General features: G+C 33.9%; 1 protein-coding gene across 1 annotated transcript in view; it reads right to left on the reverse strand.

The window, feature by feature from the left end:
- ECPAS (Ecm29 proteasome adaptor and scaffold) overlaps positions 1–25,353 on the reverse strand; it is a 2,158,898-nt gene that overhangs the window by 376,240 nt on the left and 1,757,305 nt on the right. The window contains exon 41 of the mRNA XM_044061033.1: positions 9,248–9,442. Coding sequence (XP_043916968.1) covers positions 9,248–9,442 — 195 coding nt within the window. The remainder of the gene's footprint in view (positions 1–9,247; positions 9,443–25,353) is intronic.

The raw sequence follows: 25,353 nt of genomic DNA on the forward strand, positions 1-25,353 counted from the left end.
TGTTCAAGGAGTTTACAGAAACTGGGTGATTTTCAAAGCTACATAAAAAAAAAAATGCAGTTTTTACAGTTTATTTCAAACTATTCACAGGAAGTGGTCCGCTTTTTGGACATTGACATTTTCAAGAAAACTGACAGGTTGTATCTTAGGTACAAGGATTTATAAAAAGCAAGCCAGTGGGAATTCCTATGTTTACTATAGTAGTGTGCATTCAATAAGCCTAGAAGTGAACACAGAGACCAGAGGATTAGGGTCTAAAGTCTTACCTGTGAAGAAACAGATTTTGAATAAAAGATGAGAGAATTTAAAAACATGTTTACACAGTGAGGTTACTGTGAGATGAAAGTTAACAAAATTGCAGACCAAGTGAAGAAAGAGAGGGCAGGGAAATTCAAACCAATATTATTAGAGGGTGAAGTTGAAAGGGAACCAACTTGTCAGTGCTTAGTTACTGATGGCCATAAACAAGTTGGAGCCCTGAGGATGGGGATACACTTTAGTGTGAATAGTTTTACTATTAAACGCATTATAAGAAGCAAATGGAAGATTCTGAAAAGTAATGCAACTCTCTCTGATTCGTTGTGGGTGAGAATCCTCATGTTTATAACATCAAACGTGACAACTTAAAAAGTTACTGGAAAGGAATAAAAGTGGGAGAGAGAGTGGCACAGAAAAAGAAGGGAACACTGTGGTTTTGTGGCACTTGCAGGTTCATTCATAATAGTCCATATGATTGTGATGAAAAAACAGGGGAAAATATGGTGCTAAAGAACATTTTGATTGAGGTATTAAGAGTGCAGTTTATGTTGCCGCATGCATCTCCTGTAATGCTTTTTATGTTGGTAAAACTGGCAGGAAACTTCAGCAAAGATACAAAATGGTATACATGCTATAAAACTTAAAGATAATTACAGTGCATTATACAAACATTCCACATTATGTACAAATTTTAAGAAATGTGTGTTTTATGTGATGCAGATTGTTAATTCTGAAAGAGGAGGGGATACAGAGTGGACAGGAGGGAGCTTTTCTGGTAGCTGAATGACTTTATTAGCATCAAGCAGAAAATGAAAAATAGGAGAGTGAAGTAGCAATATTTTCATTCTGTGTTGTGAATATTCTTTGGTGCACTGGTAAAGACAATAGCCTTACAAGAAAAACGTCTGAAGTTCAACTCCTGACAATAACTTGAACTTTGCTGATACTTCATTTTATGTGAATTTTTCACAGATATAGTTTTAATGTATTAAGGTATAGGAAGTGGACTGCTTGTGAGTTGACTTGTGTAAACTGAACATGTGATTTCCAGCAAACTTTACTTAAACTTACTTGTGGTTTAAAAGTTTATTAGTCTGATTAAGTCCATTGCGAGTGAAAGGACAAAACAGCTAACTACTAAACCATCTTTTTCAAGCTATCTACTGGAGTGGATTGCTTGGTTGTTTTATATTGAAGTATATGCAGTCAGGAATGTCTTTGGAAATGTGGTTTTGTTTGTGATGGTGTGTGTGTGTAAAACACACACAATCAACTACATATACATAAAATCAAATGCATATTTAATTGGGAATAGATTTAGCAGATCAACTAATAATGCACTCAGAAATGCCTGCCTCTTGGGGGGGCGTGGCCAAGGATGAACACAGGATAGCAGCAGATTTCTTCAGCTCCACCAATTTCATTACATTGACAGGAATTAATTACTTAAAAAATTAATTCTTGAAGTAATTTTCTTTCTAAATATGTTTGTTTTATATAGTTCTTGAACTATATCTAAAAAAGAAAGGAAATCTTAATATTCCTGTCGGAAATTACTTTGGAAATTTTCCTGTCAGTTTATCAGTCTGAAATGAGTTCCAGTAAGACAAATTCTCAAGACTCCAGCATCAAGAAAGAACTTCAGTCTCTGATAATTATAGTCCAGCAACGTACTGCTAAGATGGATAAAATGGATACTAAAATAGACACTTTCATAGAAAAAACTACAAAACAAATAGACTTGTTACATATGGACCTGCAACAACAGAAGATCCAGATGACAGGCATAGAAGAAGCTGTGAATGACATGGAAAATAAAATACAAGAAGAGGAAATCAACATTGAGTTTCTGCTGAAACAAAATACACATTTACAAACAAAGCTGGATGACCTGGAAAATAGATCTAGGCGCAATAACATTAGGATTTTTGGACTGCCAGAAAATATTGAAGGTAACAATATTACTTCTTTTTTAACAACATGGCTCCCTAAAACTTTAGATTTACCAGAAGCATTCTCTTTTGGTATCAAAAGAGCACATAGATCTATAGCTAATACTAACTCTAACAAAAACTATCCTAGATCAGTTATAGTTAGATTTCTATCATCTTTGATAAAGAGATGGTTCTTAAATCTGCTTGGGCTAAAGCTCCTGTTAAGTTTAATGAGACAACTGTGCGTTTTGACAATGACTATTCTTCCATGGTAATTGCTAAAAGAAAAGTTTTTCTGCCACTAATAAGGGAGCTTAAAAAGCACAGTTTAAAACATACCTTCTGTTTCCTGCCAAGCTTAAAATCTTCCTTCCTGATGGTCCTAAGGTCTTCGATGATTTAGACTCTGCTTTACTGTTTGTCAAAGAAAAAGGATTTTGGATAAAATAGAAGAAATGGAATGGGCTAGTTCTTCATTAAAGAGATTGGCAACTGAAGCTTCCTGGAAGACTTCAGAGAAGAAGAAGAGACTAAAAACAAATGATTTGTTATATGTTTTTTCTCTCTCATCATTTTAGTTCATTATTAATCTTTTGAATATAGTTCCTGCATTTCCAGAAAGCCACAAATATTTTGGAAAAGCTTTAATCAAAGTTTTTCTCTATGTGCAAAGAAATGTTTTGTTTCATAACCAGTCAAAATGCCTGAGGATTTAATGGCATGCTGTGACTCAATTTGTTTTCTTTCTGAAAAAGTAAGGTTAGTAATTTGATACATTTTTTTATCTTTATCTTTTTTTTTCCTTCTTCTTTTATTATTTTCTTTGTTTAAACAATGACATTCTATTTAGATTATGTAGTGGGTAAAGGGTGGGGGAGGGCAGGGAGAGAACAGTAATGAAAATATCATTGATAGAATAATAACATATTTATTTCTTGTAAAAGTTTATAAGTTCTTCAAATGCTATTTCTAATTATACTTTCTTGATTATACTGCTTATGCTTGTTTGTAAATAATCTGTCATGCTTTAATAATAATCAGAACTAAATAAGAGTAAATAATATGTTTTATTTTTAACTCTATTAATATAAACAGTAAGTAACATTCCATTGTATATATTTCTTACAGCTTTCTCTTACATTTTTTTATTTCTGCCTCACTCCCTTTTATTTTCTACTCTCTTTTCTTTTCTTTATTAATATATAGAAATGCTTTTGACTGTGTGGGCACAGTGAATAATAGGATTTGTATGAAAATTGAGTTGGGAGAAGAATGCTGAGTTTTATTGCTTGTTGGTAATTTTGAGTTTAATTTCACTTGCATAGAGGCTGTGATGATCTGTGGAATACATTGTGGAGGTTCTGTCATGTTTAGATGCATTTACACTGCTAAATGAATGTTTGTCACTAGTTTTAATAAGTTTCCGCCAAAATGTTAAGAGAGACAATCTGGGATGTGGGCTGTCTTATGCACAATGTCCTTGAGTTACCTCAGAATCTTCAAATCACAGAATTCTCACAGAGAAACTGAAAGCAGTTAGTATAAACATTGACAAGGTTATCACACTGACACACCACAGATTCAGGAAAAATACTCTGTTCATAAAATATGTCAGTTATAATGAGTTTAAATGATGTAGTTTCTTGTAGTAAGTAAATGTCTTATTTTAGAAGGCATAAAAATGAAACATTTATTTAAATGTTTTTGAAAATCTACTTAACAGCAGCATAATAATCTGTGTTAAAAATTTGTGTTCCAAACATATACTTTACTATAACTCATTTAATTCATCTGATTGACAAACATAAATAATCTTATAACTCTATTCTGGAAGAAATGTCATGTGATATATTTTAAAGCAGTAGGTTAGCATGATTGTAAAATCTGGTTGCTAGTGTGTGTTTGCTGTGCATTATTTTGTGTGAAGCGGACAGATTTGTTCTGGGGACGGCAAGTGGGATGGTGCTCTGCAGGGGCACAGCTCGGTGAGATCAGATATATGTGTATATGTGTGTGTGTGTGTGTGTGTGTGTGTGTGTGTGTGTGTGTGTGTATGTATGTATATATGTGTATGTGTATATGTATGTGTGTGTGTGTGTGTGTGTGTGTGTGTGTGTGTGTATATGTATGTGTGTGTGTCTGTGTTTATGTGTGTGATGGCTTTTTTTTTTAGGTAATAACGCAGGTGTTTCTGAGAATCTGCATAACTATGCAATATGATTTATAATAATTTTATGAATACAATATTTTACTCTATTGACAATAATGAGTTTAAGTAAATGCTCATATACAAACAATTCAAGATTTTTTTGGAAGCTGTTGATAGAATTCACATGACAGAAAATAGATGCATCTTAATGCATGTAATGTCTGAATCATATTAGCCAAAGTTTTTGATTTAAATGAATGTTAGAACATAATTTTCTCTCCTCTTGATTTCTAACATTAAGATTATTTGAATGCTATTAGAATACAAGTGTTATATATTACATAGATCTATATAATAGTATGAACAGTTTTTAAAAAAAAAAAAAAAGTTTATTTTAGTTTATATGATGCTGTTTTACCAAATGTGTAGTTTTGTCTTGATAGATAATTGAATTGAAAACTGTTAACCTCAGTTAAATATAACTAGTATTAAATTGATAAGGTGGTAGCTGAGGTACTGCTGCTTAGGGTAGGGGTTAACTTGAGTAGTAAATACTGCTCTAAGTTGGAGTTTTCAACTCAGGCGGGATGCAAGGTTTAATCCTTACATTATTTTCACTTGTTCATTGTTATATGTATATAGTTTTGACATCCACAATATATTTTGTACACTCATTGCCACTACAAACAAAATTGAATCCTATACAAAATCCCATAAGAGATTTAATAAATACAGCTATGTTTAAAGGTACACCTAAAAGAGGAGATGTAACATTATTTATCTTGTTATTTGTTATTTCGATCATAAGATTCTTGAGTTTTAAAAATGCCAAATGACATCTTTAAAAGGAATTTCTTTAAACATTAATGGATTGAATAATCCGTGTAAAAGGGCAAGCCTAATAAGATACATTAATCTACACAAGGCCAATCTAGTCTTCCTGCAAGAAACCCATCTCTTGAAAAAGATATTGATAAACTAGCCACTAATAAGTATACAGTATTGGTTAGTTCAGAGCACACTCAGAAAAAAGAGGAGTGGCTATTTTATGGAATAAAAGTATGCCCATTCCTAAAACCATTAAGTCTTATCAGGATGACAAAGGAATGTTTTGTATGGTTACAATACAAATTAATGGGAAGACTTACACTTTAATTAATGTATATTGGATACCTGGAATTGGTATTAATACAGTGAAACATCATATTGATAAGATCATATCATTCTCTGTAGGGGATATTATTTTAGCTGGTGATTTTAATTGTATACTACATGAAAGTGATACTACCACTATAAAGAAAAGAAGAATTACATCTAATGCAAAACATTTAAATGATTTTGCTAATTCTTATCATTTGAATGATATTAATAATCAGATAGAGTCAAAATCATTACCATACACCTTTTTTCTAACAGATACAAAACTTATTCAAAAATAGATAGGGTCTTTATTTCTAACCAGATGGTAACAGATTTAATTAATTCCAAAATCATTTCATGTCCTATATCTGATCATAACTCAATTGTTTTGAATTCATGATAAAAAATACTCATAATGTTCAGATCAAAAGGATACCAGCATACTTAACTCAGCTAAAAGACTATAAAGAATATATACTTTCAGAAGTACAACATTTTCTAGACATAAATAATACTCCTGAAGTCTCCATTGTCTATGTTTGGGATGCCTTAAAATCATATCTATATGGACAAAGTATCAGATGGTATAATAACAAAAGGAAATCTTGGGATAAGGAATTGTTAGATATTCAAAGTAAACTAGACTCTTATAAACATAATAATAAAGAAAATATTATGGACAAGAAAGTTATTGAAGAAATAAACAAACTAAATGAGAAATACAAAGAAATTTTAACTCATAAGGTTAAAATAACTTTAGAGAAATACAAGTTTTTGTCTTATTCAATAAGCCCCAAATACTTACATAGACTTAAAAATAAAACAAAAAGATTGAATAAACAAAACCATATCAAAGAAATCTTTTCTCTAAGGAAAAAGAAGAATGTTTCTAGTATACCAGAAATACTGGATGAATTTAGAAATCACTTTCACAAGATTAACCATAACAACATTAACATGGAACCTAAAGATAAAATAAAGGAGTTTATAACCACAAACATGAATAAAAAGCTTAATAAACAACAGATTAATCTATTGGACAAGAGTATTTCATATACAGAAGTTATTACACAAATAAATAAGCTTAAATCAAACAAAGCACCGGGTAATGATGGTATTATACCAGAGATATATAAAATCCTTTCTAAAACTACATATTCATTAATACATAAGGTTTTTATTCTGGCCCAAACTGAGTTAATAACCCCCCCATCTTGGCAATATACATTTATTTCACCAATTTTAAAACCTAATAAAGATCCAACTAGATGTTCTTCATATCGACCCATCTCATTACTTAATGTTGATTATAAAATGTTTATGAGTATTTTTGCTGATAGATTGAAGACAATTATCCCCGGCATTATAGACATAGATCAGACGGGCTTCATTGTAAATAGAAATACTTTTGATAATATAAGAAGAACTTTAACATTAATTTATTTTGCAAATAGGAAAAAGAAAGATTTAACACTTATTAGTCTTGATATAGGTTCAGCATTTGATTCAGTAAGTTGGGACTATCTGTTTACCTTACTGAAATGCACAAATTTCTCTGATGCATTTGTAAATTTAATTGAGCATTTATACAAAGGAACGCTGGCTTATATTAAGGTAGGAACATATGTTTCACAAAAATACCCATTCTTAAAGGTACAAAGCAAGGATGTCCACTTTCTCCACTATTATTCACTTTAGTAATGGAGCCTTGGGCTAATTTGATTAGAAACAGTACTGACATAGAGGGTTTTGAAATAGAAGAAAATACAACATCAAAATTCAACTTTTGCAGATGATGTTCTAATTACATCAGCAGGATCTAATTCTTCTATGCAGTCTTTATTTGATAAAATGATGAATTTTAAAAGTATTTCTGGTTTAATATTCAATGAAGAAAAACTAAAATACTACCTATATATACACGAAAAATACTCTCATTAGTGATTTTACTAAATATGTACCCAACTCAGGTCAGATAACTTATTTAGGTATAATACTATCTAAAGATATTAAATCTATTATATATAATAACTATAATACCTGTTTTCTTAATATACAAAATCTTTTAATACCTGGAATAATATGTTTTTACTATGGAGGAGAGACTTACAATTATTAAAATGATAATATTCCCAAGATTTTATACTTAATACAATCAATAATACTTTCACCTACAAAAATAACTATCAAGAAACTGAATACACTAATGTTAAATTTCTTATGGGCACCTAATAGACCTAGGATTGCATTAAAGAAACATACTAATAGCTGGTCTCAAGGGGTATTTCTTTTCCAGACTTTAATTTATATATTATCTCTTCTATTATAAAAGTTATTACTTTATTAATAGATCGGTCATATGTCGCAAAATGGAAAGATTATTGGGAGCTAATTAGTATGCACTTCATGAAAATCTCCTTAACACATAAAAATATGATTATAAATAACTCCATGTTGTGGTTGCTAAAGGAATTTTGTACTTCACCTATTACACCTAAACATATGGTCTGTTACCCATTAAATATTATTATTAGTTATCGTAACTTTATATTCATGCACCCTAAGTATAGGGAATGGAATTTTATTGTATTCCCTATAACTTATACTCAGGGTATGCTTATGTCATCTACTTCTGAAGGAGCTCATTTAGCTATAGATAATAATCTAAAGTACTGGTATCAGCTGATATCTGATAATAAAGTTAAAAATCTAGATTTCTTAAAACAAGAATTTGATCTAAGAGAAACTTGCTGGTTAGAGGTTCAGATCTTTAGACAACATCTCATTGATAGAATAGATCTAATGTCTATAACAGTTAAAGAATCTATTCCAAAACTGATTGATTACTTGATAATAAATTTACAGCATAAAGTTTCTGATAAAGGTAAACTTTCATATATACATAAAATTATCAGACAAGAAACTTTTACAATGTAGATTCATACTGGAATTATTTCACCTCTATTAATGGGGACCCACCAACTCAACAAGATAAACAATATATATTGGAATCTGCTTATAGAACTACATCTTCCATTGTCTGGAGACTTTATACATGGAAATTTTACATAGATCTTTTATACACCTTTGATGATGAATAAAATTAATAATAAAGATAATCTATGTAAGAGATGTAATGTAGAAATTAATGCTGACTGGGCTCATATGTTTTATGACTGTATGAAGTTGAAAGAATACTGGAAGTCAATTAATGAATTTTTGCAGGCTCTTTTACAGATAATTTCATTATTTCTAAGTCTCTTATATTATTCAACACACCTGTACCTCAATGTGTTAAAAGATTAAGCTTCCCTTGTTATGGTCTATCCTAGCAGTGGCTAGGAAAATAATAACTAGAAATTGGATTTCAGATACACCTCCTTCGCTCAATGAATTTAAAAATGTTATGAATATAATGTGTCATATGGAAATAAGCACAATTAGAATGAGAACAACTAGAAAAACATCACATTTTATTGTATGGGATAACTTACAAAATTTGTTAAAAAAATTCTAATTTCAATAGCACAGTATTTTAGTTTAATTAATTGATCTGATTGTAGTGGATGTCTTTGTAAATACTTTAGTTGTTTTGTTGAATATTATAATAATACCTATTTTTAATTATTTGTATAAAATTGTTATGATATTTCTCTTATATGTTAAAACAATAAACTTGTTTTGAAAAAAAAAAAGAAATGCCTGCCTCTTACAGACATCAAGCATATGAAGCAATATAAAATATTCTTAAAAATCAAGAACCTACCAGGTACATTCTCCTGCCACACCTCCGTCCAAAGGTTTGAATCACCATTTTCTGTTTTTTCTTCTTCCTCTGGAACTGCATGCATTCCCAAAAATGCCAGTGGCAAGGTCACTCTTGCATGATTTTTCAATACATCAGGACTATATCTTCCAATAGCATGGACTGTTAGTGCACATGCTGCCTTGTACACTGGTTCTGTTTAGAAAAGAATAAATGACACTGCATAATTATTGCAACGATTTAAATGGAATGCTTCTTTAAATCAGTGAAAAGAAAAGTAAGATTAAGCATTACAGGATGACTTCAATATTGTTTTATAAAACTAGAACTTATGGTATACTGAATAAGCCTAGTGCAACAAAGATCAATTATAGAGGTACCTATCTGTGACTATATCTTTAAGTGTTTCAGCTGAGCAGATATTAGTAGAACATCTTCCAGCAACAAGTCTACTTTAAGCAAAGCTTTTCCAATGAATTCCCATATATGGAAGGGAGATCAGCAGCACATCCCTTCACCCAGCTCAGCAGGGTGTTGGAAGGTGTGTCCATAAAGGGAAAAATGGCTCCTCTCCCCCAAGATTTTTCCCAAAGTGGCCATAAGGAACGACAGCACTAAAAAGTATCTAAGAACTACACCTAAAACTAAAGGAAAAAAAAACAGTGAGAAGCTTAAATCATTATGAAGATTCCCTCAGATTAAAATTAATTTAGGTGCTTAAACCTAAGCACTAGATGCAATAAATCAAACGCATAAAACATCTGAAAATAAATCAGACAATAAAAACAGAAGATCTAAAAACAAACAAACATAACTGCAAAGAAAAGGCAAGAGTTAAAAAAAAAACAATATAAGCAAGATGGAATATGAAAATTTTGAGAGACTGCTGAAAACTGGTTTGTATTGGGAACATTCTACAAGTAATCTCCGTGGTATCCCCGAAGTCTCAAAACAACCCACTAAAGTGTAGTGGGTCCAAAGACAAAACAATGTAAGAAACTTCTCTGTGTGGAAGATTTTCAGTCCATATATTTTAGGTTAATCACTGTATATTAATCAGATCACACAATAGTAGTAGAACTAGCGAACGTAAACTCGTCTTAAGTCAAAACAAAACAAAACAAAAAGTAATAATAGAAAATATATAATTGTACAGCATTATTAAGTATTTGAAAGTAATTCAAGCAAGGCAGGCAGTCTGTTTCCAGTCAAAAATCCTTTATTAAGTAATTATTCCCCCCCACACCCCCCCTACTTAAATATACCAACTCTGAGACCGCACTACAGTGCTGAAAACGGCAAAGTAACGAAGCAGCCAAGCAAATTCTTCCCCAGGGATAGAATTTGCTTAAAAGCCGCTTCAATATTTTGCCATTTCAGGCTTTTGAGTTCGACCAAGATGCATTCGAAAGAATGCGTCTTCGGTATTCTAATAGGGAACCTAGGGCACTACTGCTACAAGAGCGGGATCATAATTGTCATCAAGCCGTGTTTCCACAATAAATGTCAGGTCGTACTAATGCTAAGGATGTTCCTAATAGCCATGGTGCTGGAATACATTACCCTACCTACTTCATTCTGACAGAGGGATCCATAGGAACACAGCACAGGAATACATCACATCTAGCTATGCTATGTTTCACCTCATGGCAGAAGTCACAAAGCATAATTAAAGGTGCTTAGATCCCACCTGCCTCCAGTACCAGTAAAGTTGAGTACCAGCTCTAAGATTTTTTTTTAAATACTAGCCTTTTTTAGGTACTACTACAGTGGTACAGAGCAATGCTCAGACAACAAGTGTCCCCAGTGTAAGTTTCTCAAGAAAATCTAGCCTCCTGTGGGTATACATACTGTCTACAGAATTTATTTATCAAGCCTTGCCTTTGTTGACTGGGTAGCTTCTTTACAGGGGAAACAAAGTGGTATTTATACTACTACTACTAAGGGAAATTTGGTTAGGACATCAGGAAACTTCCCCTACTCTTTTTCATAGGTGGACGCATATATGTTGCTTTCTGCTTCCGGTCCAGGCACTAAGGTGACTTGGAGAAGAAGAAGCTACCATAAGCAAAAATATGGAAAGCATAGAGCAGAATAAGAAGGTAAACCTTGAATGTGGTGCTCTTAATCACACAGCAGAGATGTTTATCTAAATGATTTATTTAATCAGAGTGAACCAGAAAGCAAAAAGACAGTCTCATGGGGAGAAGTAATCAACAGGATACAGGAAGAAAAAGTGGAAGAAACAAAAAAAACAGCGAAGAGATCGTACTCACAAACCATGAGAGAAGTAGAAAAGAGGGAGGAAAAGAAAATGGATGTTAGAAAGAAGTAGTACTATCTTGTAAGAATAATCATTAGAAGGAAAAAAACTTGGCAGTTATGAAATCTGGGGTAATATTATTGCACCCATGGGTACTGCTCACAGAGAAGTAAGAGCATTTATTCATATTCATAAATACTCTTTTTGTGACATTTTATTTGAATCAGGACAGTATATGGAAAAATTTCTAAAGTAAAGAAAAAGTATAGCCCTTCAAACTTGTATGTCATTTAAGAGACAAAAAAGAAAATGAACGTGCAGTTTTGAACTGAAGTAGAAAAAGAAGTACTGAAAGACTATATGCAAAGATGTTATGGACATTACAAAAATATATGATAACAGAGGTTTACGGATTGTGGGTTAGCAGCATGCTGTTGTATTGAAAATGAAAATATAATACATATTCCAAGTATGATAAATGTAGAAGGAAGCAGAGGGACTGTAAAATATTTGGGGCAACAGAAAACATTTTTCTTTGTGGTAAAAATGATCATTTAATTAGCAACTGTGATAAGAGAAAGTGTTATATTTGTGGTAAAGTAGGTCATGAAGCAAAAAAATGAGAACAAATAGGGCATTCACAGATGGATTGTAAAGAAAATTTAGAAGAAAAAGTGGGGAGGACAAACATTAACAAGAAATTGTTCAAGAACATAAAATAGAAGTGGAACAAGAGGAAAAGCAGGAAAAATATAATGGCAGAGAATAAGGGATAAGGAAGACATTATAAAAAGGGGGAGATAAAGAAGAGATGAAAGAAATAGTTAATTCAAGTGGTGAGGGAGACATTCATTGCATGATGATTAAAGGTAAGAAAAATTCTATTGGACAAACAGTAAAATATAGAAAATGTAAATTTAAGAATATAGACTTGAGAGAAAACAAAAAGGTAAAGGATGAAGAAGGTAAATGATTTTATAAAAAGTGAAAATCTTACATATAAATGTGAATAGTATAAAGCATATTAAAAAGGTTTGGTGTATTAGAATGGTGTAGAACACTTGATATGGATATTATAATATTAGAAGACAGAAGAACTTTGATAGGAGGAGAGAGACAGCAGGTAAATAAATTGTGGGAAAATTATGTTATATGTAATACAGGAGATGAAATGTGTTCAAGCATTGGAATTTTAAGTAAAAACACTACAGAAATGTTGGATTGTACTTTAGTAATATTAGGTAGAGTGACAGTATTGGATGTGAGATGGAAAAAGCAAGTATATAGAATTACTGCAGTACATGCATATGTTACCCAAAAAGAAAGAAAGCCGATGTTTAAAAAGATCCTCGACTATGTAAGTGTTAATATGCAAATAATGTTGGTGGGGAATTTTAATTGTGACTAAGAAAAAGGATGAAAGAAGGGGCTGATTTTAAAGTAGTTACAGAGATTTTAAAAAGTGGAAATTGTATTTATGGGAAACAATGGACATATAAAAGGGTAATTTAAAAAAAGAAATAGAGTACTTTATGATTTTGGAAAGCTTGAAAACTTTATATAAAGGAACAAAATGTGGCAATTTGGATACAGATCCAAGAAAAAGAAGGATATATAAAAACAGGTAGAAGTATTAAAAGAATAAATGAAACCAACTTAAATGAGGAAGACAGAAAAAGGATTAGACAATTATGGAAGGAATATATAGAGACAAGGGTGTTTTATGTGAACTGGACAAGTTGGTGGATACGTTTTAAAGAATTTTTTTTTTTTAGAATGGCAAAGGTTAAAAAGAACAGAAGAGAAAAAACAAAAGTATAAATAAATATGTCATCAACCATTTAGAGAGGTAATAAGAGATAGAAAAGGATTTTTTGAAAGAGAAAAAGTTATACACGAAATGAATCAAGAAAAAATAAAAAATGTTGTTTAAACAAAGGTGATTTCTTATAAGGAAAGAAACAGGAGGTGGCACCATATTTAAATTTGTAAAAGAAAATAGAAGAGTAATAAGAGAAATAATTAATGAAAAAGAGATATTAAGACAAAAAAAGAAATAATGGATGCAATAAAAGAAGGCATTTTCAAAGTACAAAACAGAAAGAGGACATAAAAGGAGACTGAAAAAAATACTAAAGAAAAAAACGAGGGGATAGAAAAAGCATAACAGTTGAAGAAATGGAAATGTACTAAAGACAATAAATATGGAATCAGACACAGGCCTGAATGGGACAGAATATTCAATGTATAAAGATATGTTAGACTGGCAGAAGAAATATTTTGTAGAGGTGTTATAAGAATGATTAGAGAAAGGGGTGAAAGACAAAAAACTGTAGTAGAGCTATAAAATTTATTTGAAAAAAGAAGATATAAACAACTAGAGACCAATAGTATTGAGCAATGTGAAGTATAAGATTTTTATAAAAGTAATAGAGAAGACACTGGAAGGTAAAGCAAATAAATTACTGAATGAAACAGTATTTGGGGGAAAAAGGAAAAGAGAGCCAAGAACCTTTGATAATAAGGGAAATAGTGGATGATATAATAAATAAATAGAAATTTAGAGCTTACAATTTTGACAGGTAATTTGAGCAAAGCATTTAATAAGATACAACAAGAAATTTTATGGAAGATTTTAAACAAGTGTAAGTAAAAGATAACAATATTTGTTTCACTATATGAAAATAAGTAATATGAGTAATAAATGGCTGGTTAAGTGAAGATATAGATATAAGAAATGGTATAACACAGGGTTTTTGAGCAAGCAGTATTTTATTTGTGTTAATTATGAATACCGTTTTCAGTTAAATAACATTAATTTTTAGCAGAATATAGCATAAAAGAAGGAATTCAAGTTGCAGTAATGTTTTCTTGCATTGATTACATAGTGATAATTACTGAAAATGAAGAGTGGATTGAGACAGCTATTAAGAAACTTAGTCAAGAGCTAAAAGTTATTGGTTTATGTATAAATAAGGATAAAAGTAAAGGTTTAGGATTAGTAGGAAAAATAGGAGGCATTCGGTTTAATAGGGAAGACATTTAGATATTGGGTATAAAATTTGGTAATGAATACAGAATAATACAACGGCAGAATATGATCCAAAAAATAAGAAATATATGTTTGTTTTGGAGAACACAATTTGACATACAGGAAAAAGTATATATGATCAATTTTGTTCGATTAGGTAAAATAGCATATTTAGCGAACATGTTTTCAGTTCCAATAAAACACGAGAAAGAATTATTTGTCAATAGTGTTTGCATTTATATGGGGTTTAAGATTAAATCCAGTTAAGAGAGTATTACAGCTTAAAAAAACAAGGAGGAGGATTAGGATCAATTGTTTATGTAGCATCACTGAATTTATATAAAGTGTTGACATGGTTAAAGGAAATGGATAAAGGATTGATAGCTGTAATAATGAAAGAAAAGTGTAAAGAAATTTGGGACAAGTTGAATAACTTAAAAAGAGGAAATGGATATTTCAGTGAGGAAATGAAAGAATATCAAGACCAAGGGTGCCAGCAGGCAGATACAAGGAGGTGCACTTGCACCCCCCTGGAACTGGCTGGTTGGGAAATTAATTTTCTAAATTAAAAAAAAAAATTTTAAAGGGTGCTCCTCTTTAAGAATGCCCTTTGCATCCTGTCCAATCGCACAGACACAACAGGTGTTTGCAAACTGTTTTCATCTTCTGCGTCTGTGTGACCGATGGTTTACATCTTCATCTTCTGCTCCCATGTGGAATCTGAATTCCAGAAGACGCTTGGACTGATGATGAATGTACAAGTGAGAGTTAGATGTGTTGCAAGTGTTTTAAGAGGTGTGTGTGTGTGTGTGTGTAGGAAATAGGTAAGTGGGGTGTGCGGATGTAAAAGTAGGCAGGTAGGGGTGTGCAGATGTAAAAGTAGGTAGGTAAAGGTAGGGGTGTGTGTAAGTAGTAGTTCTTATGGTTTGTCCTCATACAGGGCCACTTATCCTAGCCAGGGTTATACATTCAACTCCCCACGGAAGAGTAACAGTTGATAGGCTGGGGTACCCCTCCCCCAGTAACAAGGAGTGGTTCAGGCATGGTCCTGGGACTGGAACCCATCAGTCCATTTCCACTCCAACCTTAAACCAGCTTCTGATATCCCCTAGCATAGCTAGAGGTTACCAGAACTTTGTAGGATCTGATTACATTAATAGTTCCCAGAATGGGAACAACAAGGGACCAGCAGACATGGTGAACCAGTATGGTGAAGGCAACCAGGTTTGGGTAGGAAGGCAAAAAAGGAGTCACCATGACCCCCGGTAACTCTAGACAGCCTCACACAGCCCAAACCCAGGTAACATCGCCTATAGCTTCTTGTTTGAATAAAGTGGCTTTGTTTTCTTTCTTTCAAATGTCAAATGACAATGATCTGTGTGTGTCTGTGTGTGTGTGAGAGAGAGAGAGAATTTGTCATGGGGGGGCTTTATTGAACCTTTTTTTCCTAAACCTGTTAGAAGGAATAGCCATGTTAAGCATCCTGTTGTCCTTTTTATTTTTGCAGGCTGGAAGTGAAAATTTTTGTGTAGATTGTTTTGGGATCTGAATTATGGAGGTAAAATCCTTATGTCAAAGCCAGAAGACTGTTGGTCTTAGGTTGACATCCCATCTGCAATCTGATTGGCTCCTCATCATCTGCCCTTGGCCATTTATAATTGTTTCTGATGTAATGGTGTAACAGTTCTGATGAGTTCACAAAGTTTTACTGTAGCTTTTTTGTTTAGATATTTTTTTGTACATTTGTGGAACACATCTAAATAGTAAATCAGAATCATATCCACAGGTGTATCCAAGGCAAATGCATGTTTTTCAGTGAATTTTAAAGTGTGACCTTGAAATGCTCGGCTGGAATATCATTTGAATACTAGTAATGAAACTTAAGAAATTTATTTCTTCGAGTATACTCACTGTTCTTTTAGTTCTGACTTCCAGTGAACAGATTTTTGCTGCATTTTTCTGGTTATTGATCGGGTTTTCCTTCTAAGTTAATATTTTTAATGCAGTGCATAGGTTGCCTAGGTAGGTACTAGGCTATTGGCCCTAGGGCCTATATAAGCCTAGCCAAACAGTACCCTGGCTTTTGCCACCCAAGAAAATTATTTTCCTGTGCCCCTGTCAAGCAGAGCCACAGAAGTGATCCCCGGGGTGAATTTCCTATCTCCCATCCAATCATCAAGATTTTTCTTGAAGAGTGCTAATGAGGAGCATTGTTTGATATAGACAGGTAGTTTGTTCCGGAGTATGGGAAGTCTCTAAGATAGGAATCTATCCCTCCAGCATGTTCTGTTTATTGTGGTGACAAGGTTTAGGTCCCTACAGCATGTAGCTTGGAGGGACTGGGATTTCTTTACGTGGAGCATGTCCAACAGTTCTGGGTTTGACATAGCTTTGTATGTTAGGCAGAGATCACCTCTGAGTAGGCGATATGCGACAGAGTAAAGCTGTGCTAATATTTAAAGGTAGCAATCTGGATACTTCTCTACTGGGTGAAGAAGGCTTGCAGAAAATTTAAGTACATTGTCCAGTATAACTTCATGTAGGATATGTAAATCAGAATAATTTGTTTTTGAACCGGCAGATTTATTTTAGTGCGTTGCATCTTGAAAAAAGAACTTTAACAGCACTCAGATTTCAGCAGCCATTTTAAGTACAGATTTGTCTACAAGGTGTACTGCACTGTTCACCTCCTACATTTGTGTTTTGTACTACATAGTTAGCTTTGACAGTAATTATCTAAGACGTGTTCATGGCATCACATTTGGAGAAGGCATACAGCTGTTTAGTTACCTTGGTTAAGTTGAGAAAATTCTTATTTTGAGGATGTCTGCTTATGAGAGACCCAAAAAAGTTGTGATTACATAAATTTGTTCTCTCTCATTATGTAATTATGTTTGTTGTACAGCTCAGCATGATTTTTCCCCCCAAGTAATTTTAATAAGAAATTATTTCCTGATGCTGAAATGTAGGTCATAAGAGACATGGTATTTAGTTGTTATGTTGTGGTTAGAAAACTCAGTGTGTAAAATTTTAGTGCTGTCTCATTTTGAGCAGTTGTGTTATAATACTTTTGGGGAAAAAAAAGTTACCAGCATAAATGGCAAGACAGCTTTCCTTCTGAAGGTTTCTGAAGTTCCTGATATTTGGGTTACTTTAGTAGAAGTCAGTGTAATGCATTTTTGACTGAGGAAAAACGTAGCTCCTGGGGAAAGGTGGAGGGTTATAAAACTAAAAGAATCGGGTTCTCTTTAAAAGTTGGTGTAGGTAGTACTTTGACCTGATATTTTCTGTCTACAGTTATTTGGGACTAAGCGTGTACTATGGAGAGTATTTTGAAGGAACTGTCATTGGTTGTAAACAAGTTATTGAAAACCTATGAGAAGGACAATGCGAACGATGGAGGAGTGACCAGTGTTAGTCCTACTGATACGCAAGTAGGACTTATTTACGTTACATTCCCCTGTATCAGCGGCAGATTCCATACCGCCAGGACAGAATTGTAACAAAGTACATTTGCCGAGGCAGTTTCTAAGCCGAAGGGCAAATCGGGTTCCAACTCGAATTGTGGTACGTCTGCTCATGGAATTCCGGATTCTCGTGGAGTGCCTGGTTCTGTATCCAATCAGAGGGACAATAGCGATGCCAGCGCCAATCTGACCAATCGGGATCGACCTGTTACACGAGTTCCATCTGGTGAAGCGTTGAATGGCAGGCGAGGGCATGACCTTCAGTCATGGTTCGAGGTGCCGGTATTTGCTGGTGATTTTACTGGATCTTCTTATTCGGACTTGCAATCGGCGAGTTTTTTAAGTCTGGAGGAACAAATTTCAAGGTATGATAAGCTCTGTGTCAAATACAGAGCATTGCAACTTGATAATTTGTTTTTGGAGCAGTCTAAGGCGCTTAAGCAAGTGCCTAAGGGGCTCCGGTTGTGGAAGTTACCAATGGGTATCGAAAAAGGTACCGGAGCCTTTTCTGAATTGGTAGCTTTGTTGGACAAAACGGGGTTGGAGATGCTAGATATTATTATTAACAATAATGGTGTCAAACTAGCGACATTGCGTAAGGATATTTCCAAACTGCATGAAAGTATTTTTTCTGATCTCCTGTTTTTCCAATATGAGGCTAAATTTCAGAGGGTTTTAAGGAACTTGGAAGCATTTGTTGTTAAAAATAAGGCCTTGAAGCAGAAGAAGTTAACAAGGGATAGAATTGATTATCAGCATCACAATGCTTACCCTCCTGGTAATAGATTGCAACAAACCAGATTTGGTAACAACCACTTACAGGGTGAGGGGGAACAGTTAAGAGTTCATTCTGGTAGTCTCTATTTACCGGAGTGTGAAAATGCTGTGATGCATGACAATGGTTTCGAAGAGGAGGTTTTTTTGGAGCAGGTTCCGGGCCCTCGCAGATCGGAGAGACTTATGAACAAGGATCAGAGATCCACGAGGGTGGACAGACAAATGGAGGGCAGGCAACGAGGTTTTCAGCCGAGGAGGTTTTAGTGACTTTCACTTATAACAATGATTGTTGTTTTGAGCCAAAACCTACTGGTATTTTAATGTGTGTTAATAATGGGGGGGGTACTTGTTGTGATGAATATATGACATTGCAGGATGTTCATAATATCTTAATTGATGATGAGGTTTTGAATGTGGATTATGCTGTTACTTTGGGTGATGTATATGAACAAGTGTCACCCGGATGTGACTGTGATAACATTGGCACTAATTATGAAGTTATTGGAAACTGTACAAATGCAATTCAAACGGGTCCATGTGTTGGTTGTAAAGTTGTAAAGCAGCAAGGTTTTTTTACTTATAACTACACTGACATCAAAGTAGGGGATGTGTATTTTCAATTGATTACTAAAGGTATCAGTTTTGTACCAAGTTTTAGGCTAGATGTTTCCCAGGTTTTGATTAATATCAAGCTCTTCATGAGGAGATTGAATTTGGAGATTTATTTCCATGATAAAAAAGATGTTTTTTCATTAAATGGTAACCACATTGGTTCTGGACTGAAAAGGAAAAGTACGTTTATCCCACCAAGTAGTAATGAAATTTTAGCTTTAGAAAAGCTGATGGAGTTTGAGGCTAGAAGAATATGTGGTGGGAGAAACACATTAGGTGATAACCTTACCCCACGAGAGATTGGTTCTCAAAGAATTGAGATCGTCTAATAATATTAGATGTATGAGACCAGACAAGGGTGGGGGGATGGTTTTGATGAACAAAATTGATTATTCTACATCCATGATGGTTTTGCTCGAGGATAATAGTACATATACAAGGGTTTCAGTCAATGAAATAAATGTTGCCTATAGAGGAATTGATTTGTATTTATTAGATGCCCTGTTTCAGGGTGAGATTACAGAATTGGAATTTGATTTTCTTTCCGTTAAATACCGTTATTCCATGCATTTTTGGTATCCCAAAGGTGCATAAGGGCATAGAACGGTTGCAATTCAGGCCTATTGTGTCAGCCAGGGGTTCAAAGACTGAGCCCCTTGCTGCATTTGTGGATGAATTATGTAAAACAACTTTAAGTGATGTGGCCCATATTGTAAAGGATTCATGGCATTGCCTGGAGAGATTGAAAGTTATAGGAAACTACAATAGGACCTTTTGTTTTTTAACAATAGATGTTGTTAATTTATTTTCGGTCATTCCACATGAGGAGGGTATGGAAATGTTTCGGGACAGTTTGGTATTATGTCCCAGCATTGATAAGAGTAAGATAAATTTCATTTGTGACCTGATGGAAATTATTTTGAAAAATAACTTTATTAAATTTGAAGGGGAAACTTTCCAGCAGTGCTCTGGGGTTGCAATGGGAGCGAGGTGTGCTCCCATTTTTGCAAACCTCGTGCTATTGGCATGGGAAAGAGCTTATATTTTTCAATCAAGATTTTGTGCGAATATTGTGCTTTACAACAGGTTTCTTGATGATTTGCTTATCCTGTGGGATGGAGATGAGATGAGTGCAATTGAGTTTGTTGAATACATAAATTGTTCTACGAGTTTTTTGAAATTTACCCATGTATGGAGTGCACATAGGGTGAATTATTTGGACTTGACTATTTTTAAGGATGGTGATGGTTTAGCTAGTACCCTGTATAGGAAAGATAGTTATACTAACTCCCTTTTACATTTTACAAGTTGCCACCCTCATCACCAGAAAAGAGGTGTGGCTAAGGGTCAAATGGTACGTATATCAAGACTGATAAGTGATGAAACATTATTCAAACAGGAAATGTACAAACTTATAGGTATGTTGATGGATAGGGGCTATCCACTTAAACTATTACTTAAGGTGAAAAGAGAAGTGGTAAGGAAAAGGAATACAGCCTTTTCCCCTATCCTTAGAAATAGTTTGGAGGTGACAGTTGATGTGCATAAGCAAGGTACTGATAAATATGTGGGGATGGAGGGACCATGTTTCATTCTTAAATATAATGAGAAGGCCACTGGCATTGCTACAGCTTTATGTGATGCATGGAATCATTGTTTGGATAATACAACCAAGGATATTATTGGGAGGACACCTAGAATTGTGTTTAGTAAAGGTGAAAATTTGAAAAGAATTCTTGAGAAAGTACCTAGAGTTAGGAAATCTAAGATGTCTAAGTGTGGTAATTGTACATGTTGTAGGTTCATTAGTGAGGGTACACATCTATGTGTAAAAGGTTTTGAGCGTACATTACCCTGTCCGGGTTTGTGAAATTGTAATACAAAGAATTTAGTCTATGTTGCTTCATGTATCACATGTGATGCATTTTACGTGGGTATGACCACACGTAGACTGCGTGATAGAATTAGTGAGCATGTACGTAGTTTGAAAAAGAAAGATCAACACAATGCTTTGTTTCTACATAGTTGCCAATGTAATGTTTTTAAAAAATTTATTTTTTGTCATAGATAGAATTTATGAAGACCAGGGGGGTGACATTGGTAACAAGGTGGCCCTTTTGGAGGTTGAATGGCAGGTGAGGCTTAATGCCATGAGATTTCCTGGCATTAATGACTAGATATCTATTAAGCCAGTTTTAAAGTATAAAGCAAGTTGCATATAATACAAAGTATACAATCATAAGTTTATATATGTATTTAAATGTTTAATGTTTTTTATTGTAAAAAGTTTATAGTTTTAATAGTATGTATTTAGTTTAAATTAAATGTAAATAATCATTTAGATAAGTTATACTGTGAATTCTTATAAGAATGGCAATTTTTTATGTCAATGTATTTGTTGTTAAAGTTTATTGGTTTATGCAATGTGTTTTTAAATATGAAAGCAGTGGGGTTTTGGCTCATTGGTGCATTTGAATTTTGATGTCATTAATTAACTTGTTATAATTGTTTAAATAGGGTGCTTGTTATGTGTAAACCGACTCTGAAGATGCCTTTTTAGGTGAAAGCGCTTAGTCGGTGGATGTGTTGACATTAAAATATCTTTCTTATAGTTTTGCTGGTCCTGAGCATCTGTGGGCGGTTGTTGCTGTTCATATTTTAATTATCTAAGACGTGTTCATGGCATCACATTTGGAGAAGGCATACAGCTGTGTAGTTACCTTGGTTAAGTTGAGAAAATTCTTATTTTGAGGATGTTTGCTTATGAGAGACCCAAAAAAGTTGTGATTACATACATTTGTTCTCTCTCATTATGTAATAATGTTTGTTGTACAGCTCAGCATGATTTTTCCCCCAAGTAATTTTAATAAGAAATTATTTCCTGATGCTGAAATGTAGGTCATAAGAGACATGGTATTTAGTTGTTATGTTGTGGTTAGAAAACTCAGTGTGTTAAATTTTAGTGCTGTCTCATTTTGAGCAGTTGTGTTAATATAATACTTTTGGGGAAAAAAAGTTACCAGCATAAATGGCAAGACAGCTTTCCTTCTGAAGGTTTCTGAAGTTCCTGATATTTGGGTTACTTTAGTAGATGTCAGTGTAATGCATTTTTGACTGAGGAAAAACGTAGCTCCTGGGGAAAGGTGGAGGGTTATAAAACTAAAAGAATCGGGTTCTCTTTAAAAGTTGGTGTAGGTAGTACTTTGACCTGATATTTTCCTAGTTGTAAAATTGTTTAAAAGAAATGCACTTGTAACTGTTCAGTTAGTTTGCTTACCTTTTGATTTTGTAATATGTAGCAGCTAAATTTGTGATTTATTTTTAATCTTTTTGTAACTGGGCAGTGAAAGTGTCTAAAGGATCTAATTTCATTTTTCATCAAGTATTGTCAAATGCACTTCGGTGGTCAAGAAGACTCCTTTTGTATGATCTAGACAAAAGTAAATGTGTGTATTAAAAAGGATGACTAACTGAAAAGATGACTGAATAAATAACAATTATCAAGTGACAATTTTATAGTTGGTCTGGCACAAAATGTAAGGCAGTGCTTAACTTAGGGTAGTGGCTAAATGGACTAGTCTAGAAACAATCTCATACAGTGAGGGCAAAAGTGACAGTGACTAGAGTTAAGAAGACAGTGTCACCTTTTTTGCCTGTTATAACTCGCTTAGTAATTTGCTCAGTGAGTTATCTATTGGTATACGAAGGATGGTGCTCTATTAACTGTACTTTTTTTTGTTTATCTTCACTGGAATAGACCCACTAGACCATTTCTTTTTTCAGAGGAGACCCAAGGTGGGATGAGTATTGACTAGGAGATACTTGGTGAGAATCTGTCTTGGAAGCCCTACTGTTTGGCATCTACTTCTCAGAGGTCCAGGCAAAGACAAAAGGCCTGTGGCTGACCAAGTTTGCAGATGACTGTAAGTTGGGTGCTGTTACTGACTCCCCAAATGATGTTAACATACTGCAAGAGAGTGTCACAGCAACAAATGACTGATGCGAAAGTCATGGCCTCAAGCTAAAAGCAAAAAAATGTATCATCATACCATTCGGCAAAAACATGGCCCCTGCTGATTACCACATTAATGGCAACCCCCTAAGCACACAACCTGTTGTGAGAGACCTGGGTACTCAGGTTGACAACAATCTCACATTCAACCATCATCTTGTGGCAGTGGTCAGAAAAGCCTTTTACTTGGTTCATCTCATAAGTAGTAAAGGGAATGCATCCAGAAAATAAGGAGGTTATTACCTCTATGTACTCCTCCCTCATTAGGCCAATAATGGAGTATAATGCCTCATTTAGTATGTATCTCTCCAAACACCTGCACCAACTGAAAAGGCAACAGAAATACCTCACAAAGAAAATCCATGGCCTCCCAATACTTGTTCTATGTGAACAGGCTCAAATCGTCATCAGTCTACTCTGTATCGTACAGATTGCTCAGGGGTGATCTGTGTCTCGCTTACAAGGCAATCTCGACCCTGCCCTACTAGAGATGCTCCATATCCATACGTCTAACTCCTCATATATTACCCAGTCAAAAGGCTTAAATCTAGTATGCGACATCAACAAAACCTGTTGGAGAGAGAGGTTTATCTCCCAGAAGTTGCCCCTTCTCTGGAATAGACGTCCCATACACATCAAATGGAATACCTTGCTGACCCTCTTACAAGCACAACTTCGATGAGTGGATGGGAAACCACAAATTTGTTCCAGGGGTTCCACCTGCGTCCCTCATTGACAGGGTCAACAGGTGCTGACTGAGGTTTCTTTTTTGGGGATAAACTCTTGGCTAGGCTTCTAAGGCCCCAGGGCCATTAGCCTAGTAATCTCCCATGATCCTATCATTTTAATAAGTTGGTAGGTCTGTGTGTACGTAAGAGGGAGGTAGGCGTGTGGGCAGGGGGGTTCATACGTCACAATTATTCAGATTTGTGCCTCATATTTTCATTTTGTTTCTCATAAAATTGTGTTTTTTCTGGCAAATCATTAAGGACTGAAGTCCCAAAATAATGGCAGATATTTGAAATTTAAAAACTAATGTCCAAGAAAGCAAATAGTAAGATGACCACAATGAGGCAAATTGTATTTTTAGCGCTTTCATCCACTTTATTAGAGCGTGAACTTCTTCAGAAAAGACATGAGCCCTCTCTTTCTCATGTCTTTTAACACTCTATACAGGAAATGATGTCATTTGTGCTTTGTGTGTGGAATGTATGTGTGTGTGTGTGTGTGTGTGTGTGTGTGTGTGTGTGTGTGTGTGCTTCCAAAGATGAAGTAGTGTAAGGGAGCGGAAGATTCTTGGCAAGGATTGTGTTTTTCATATACACACACACACACATTAAGTGAATTATTTTACATACACCAATATAAGAATGTTTTAAGAGATGGAATTTTTATATATGTATGTATGTATGTATATATATATATATATATATATATATATATATATATATATATATATATATATGTGTGTGTGTGTGTGTGTGTGTGTATATATATATATATATATATATATATGTTTTTTTTTTATATGTATAGACATTTTTTATACATTTTTGTATAAGAATTTTGAATGAAAATCTAAGTATTTTTAAAAAAGAAAGCATAATAGGACTTTATTGATCTGCATTGATTGATTAATTATTGTTTAACTGAATGTAAAATGACATCATTTCCTGTATAGAGTGTTAAAAGACATGAGAAAGAGAGGGCTCATGTCTTTTCTGAAGAAGTTCACGCTCTAATAAAGTGGATGAAAGCGCTAAAAATACAATTTGCCTCATTGTGGTCATCTTACTATTTGCTTTCTTGGACATTAGTTTTTGGAGTTTGTCGGTTTAGTCCGTTTTCAGTTTTATATTTGAAATTTAAACTTCATATCTTTCAGAAAATGCATACTAATGCAAAACTTGTTGTTCTATCCACTTTCTAAGGGGGTAAGGGATG

The sequence above is a fragment of the Protopterus annectens genome, chromosome 2.part0 (genome assembly GCF_019279795.1).
Source record: "Protopterus annectens isolate FY-2018-M chromosome 2.part0, PAN1.0, whole genome shotgun sequence".
Lineage (NCBI taxonomy): Eukaryota > Metazoa > Chordata > Ceratodontiformes > Protopteridae > Protopterus > Protopterus annectens.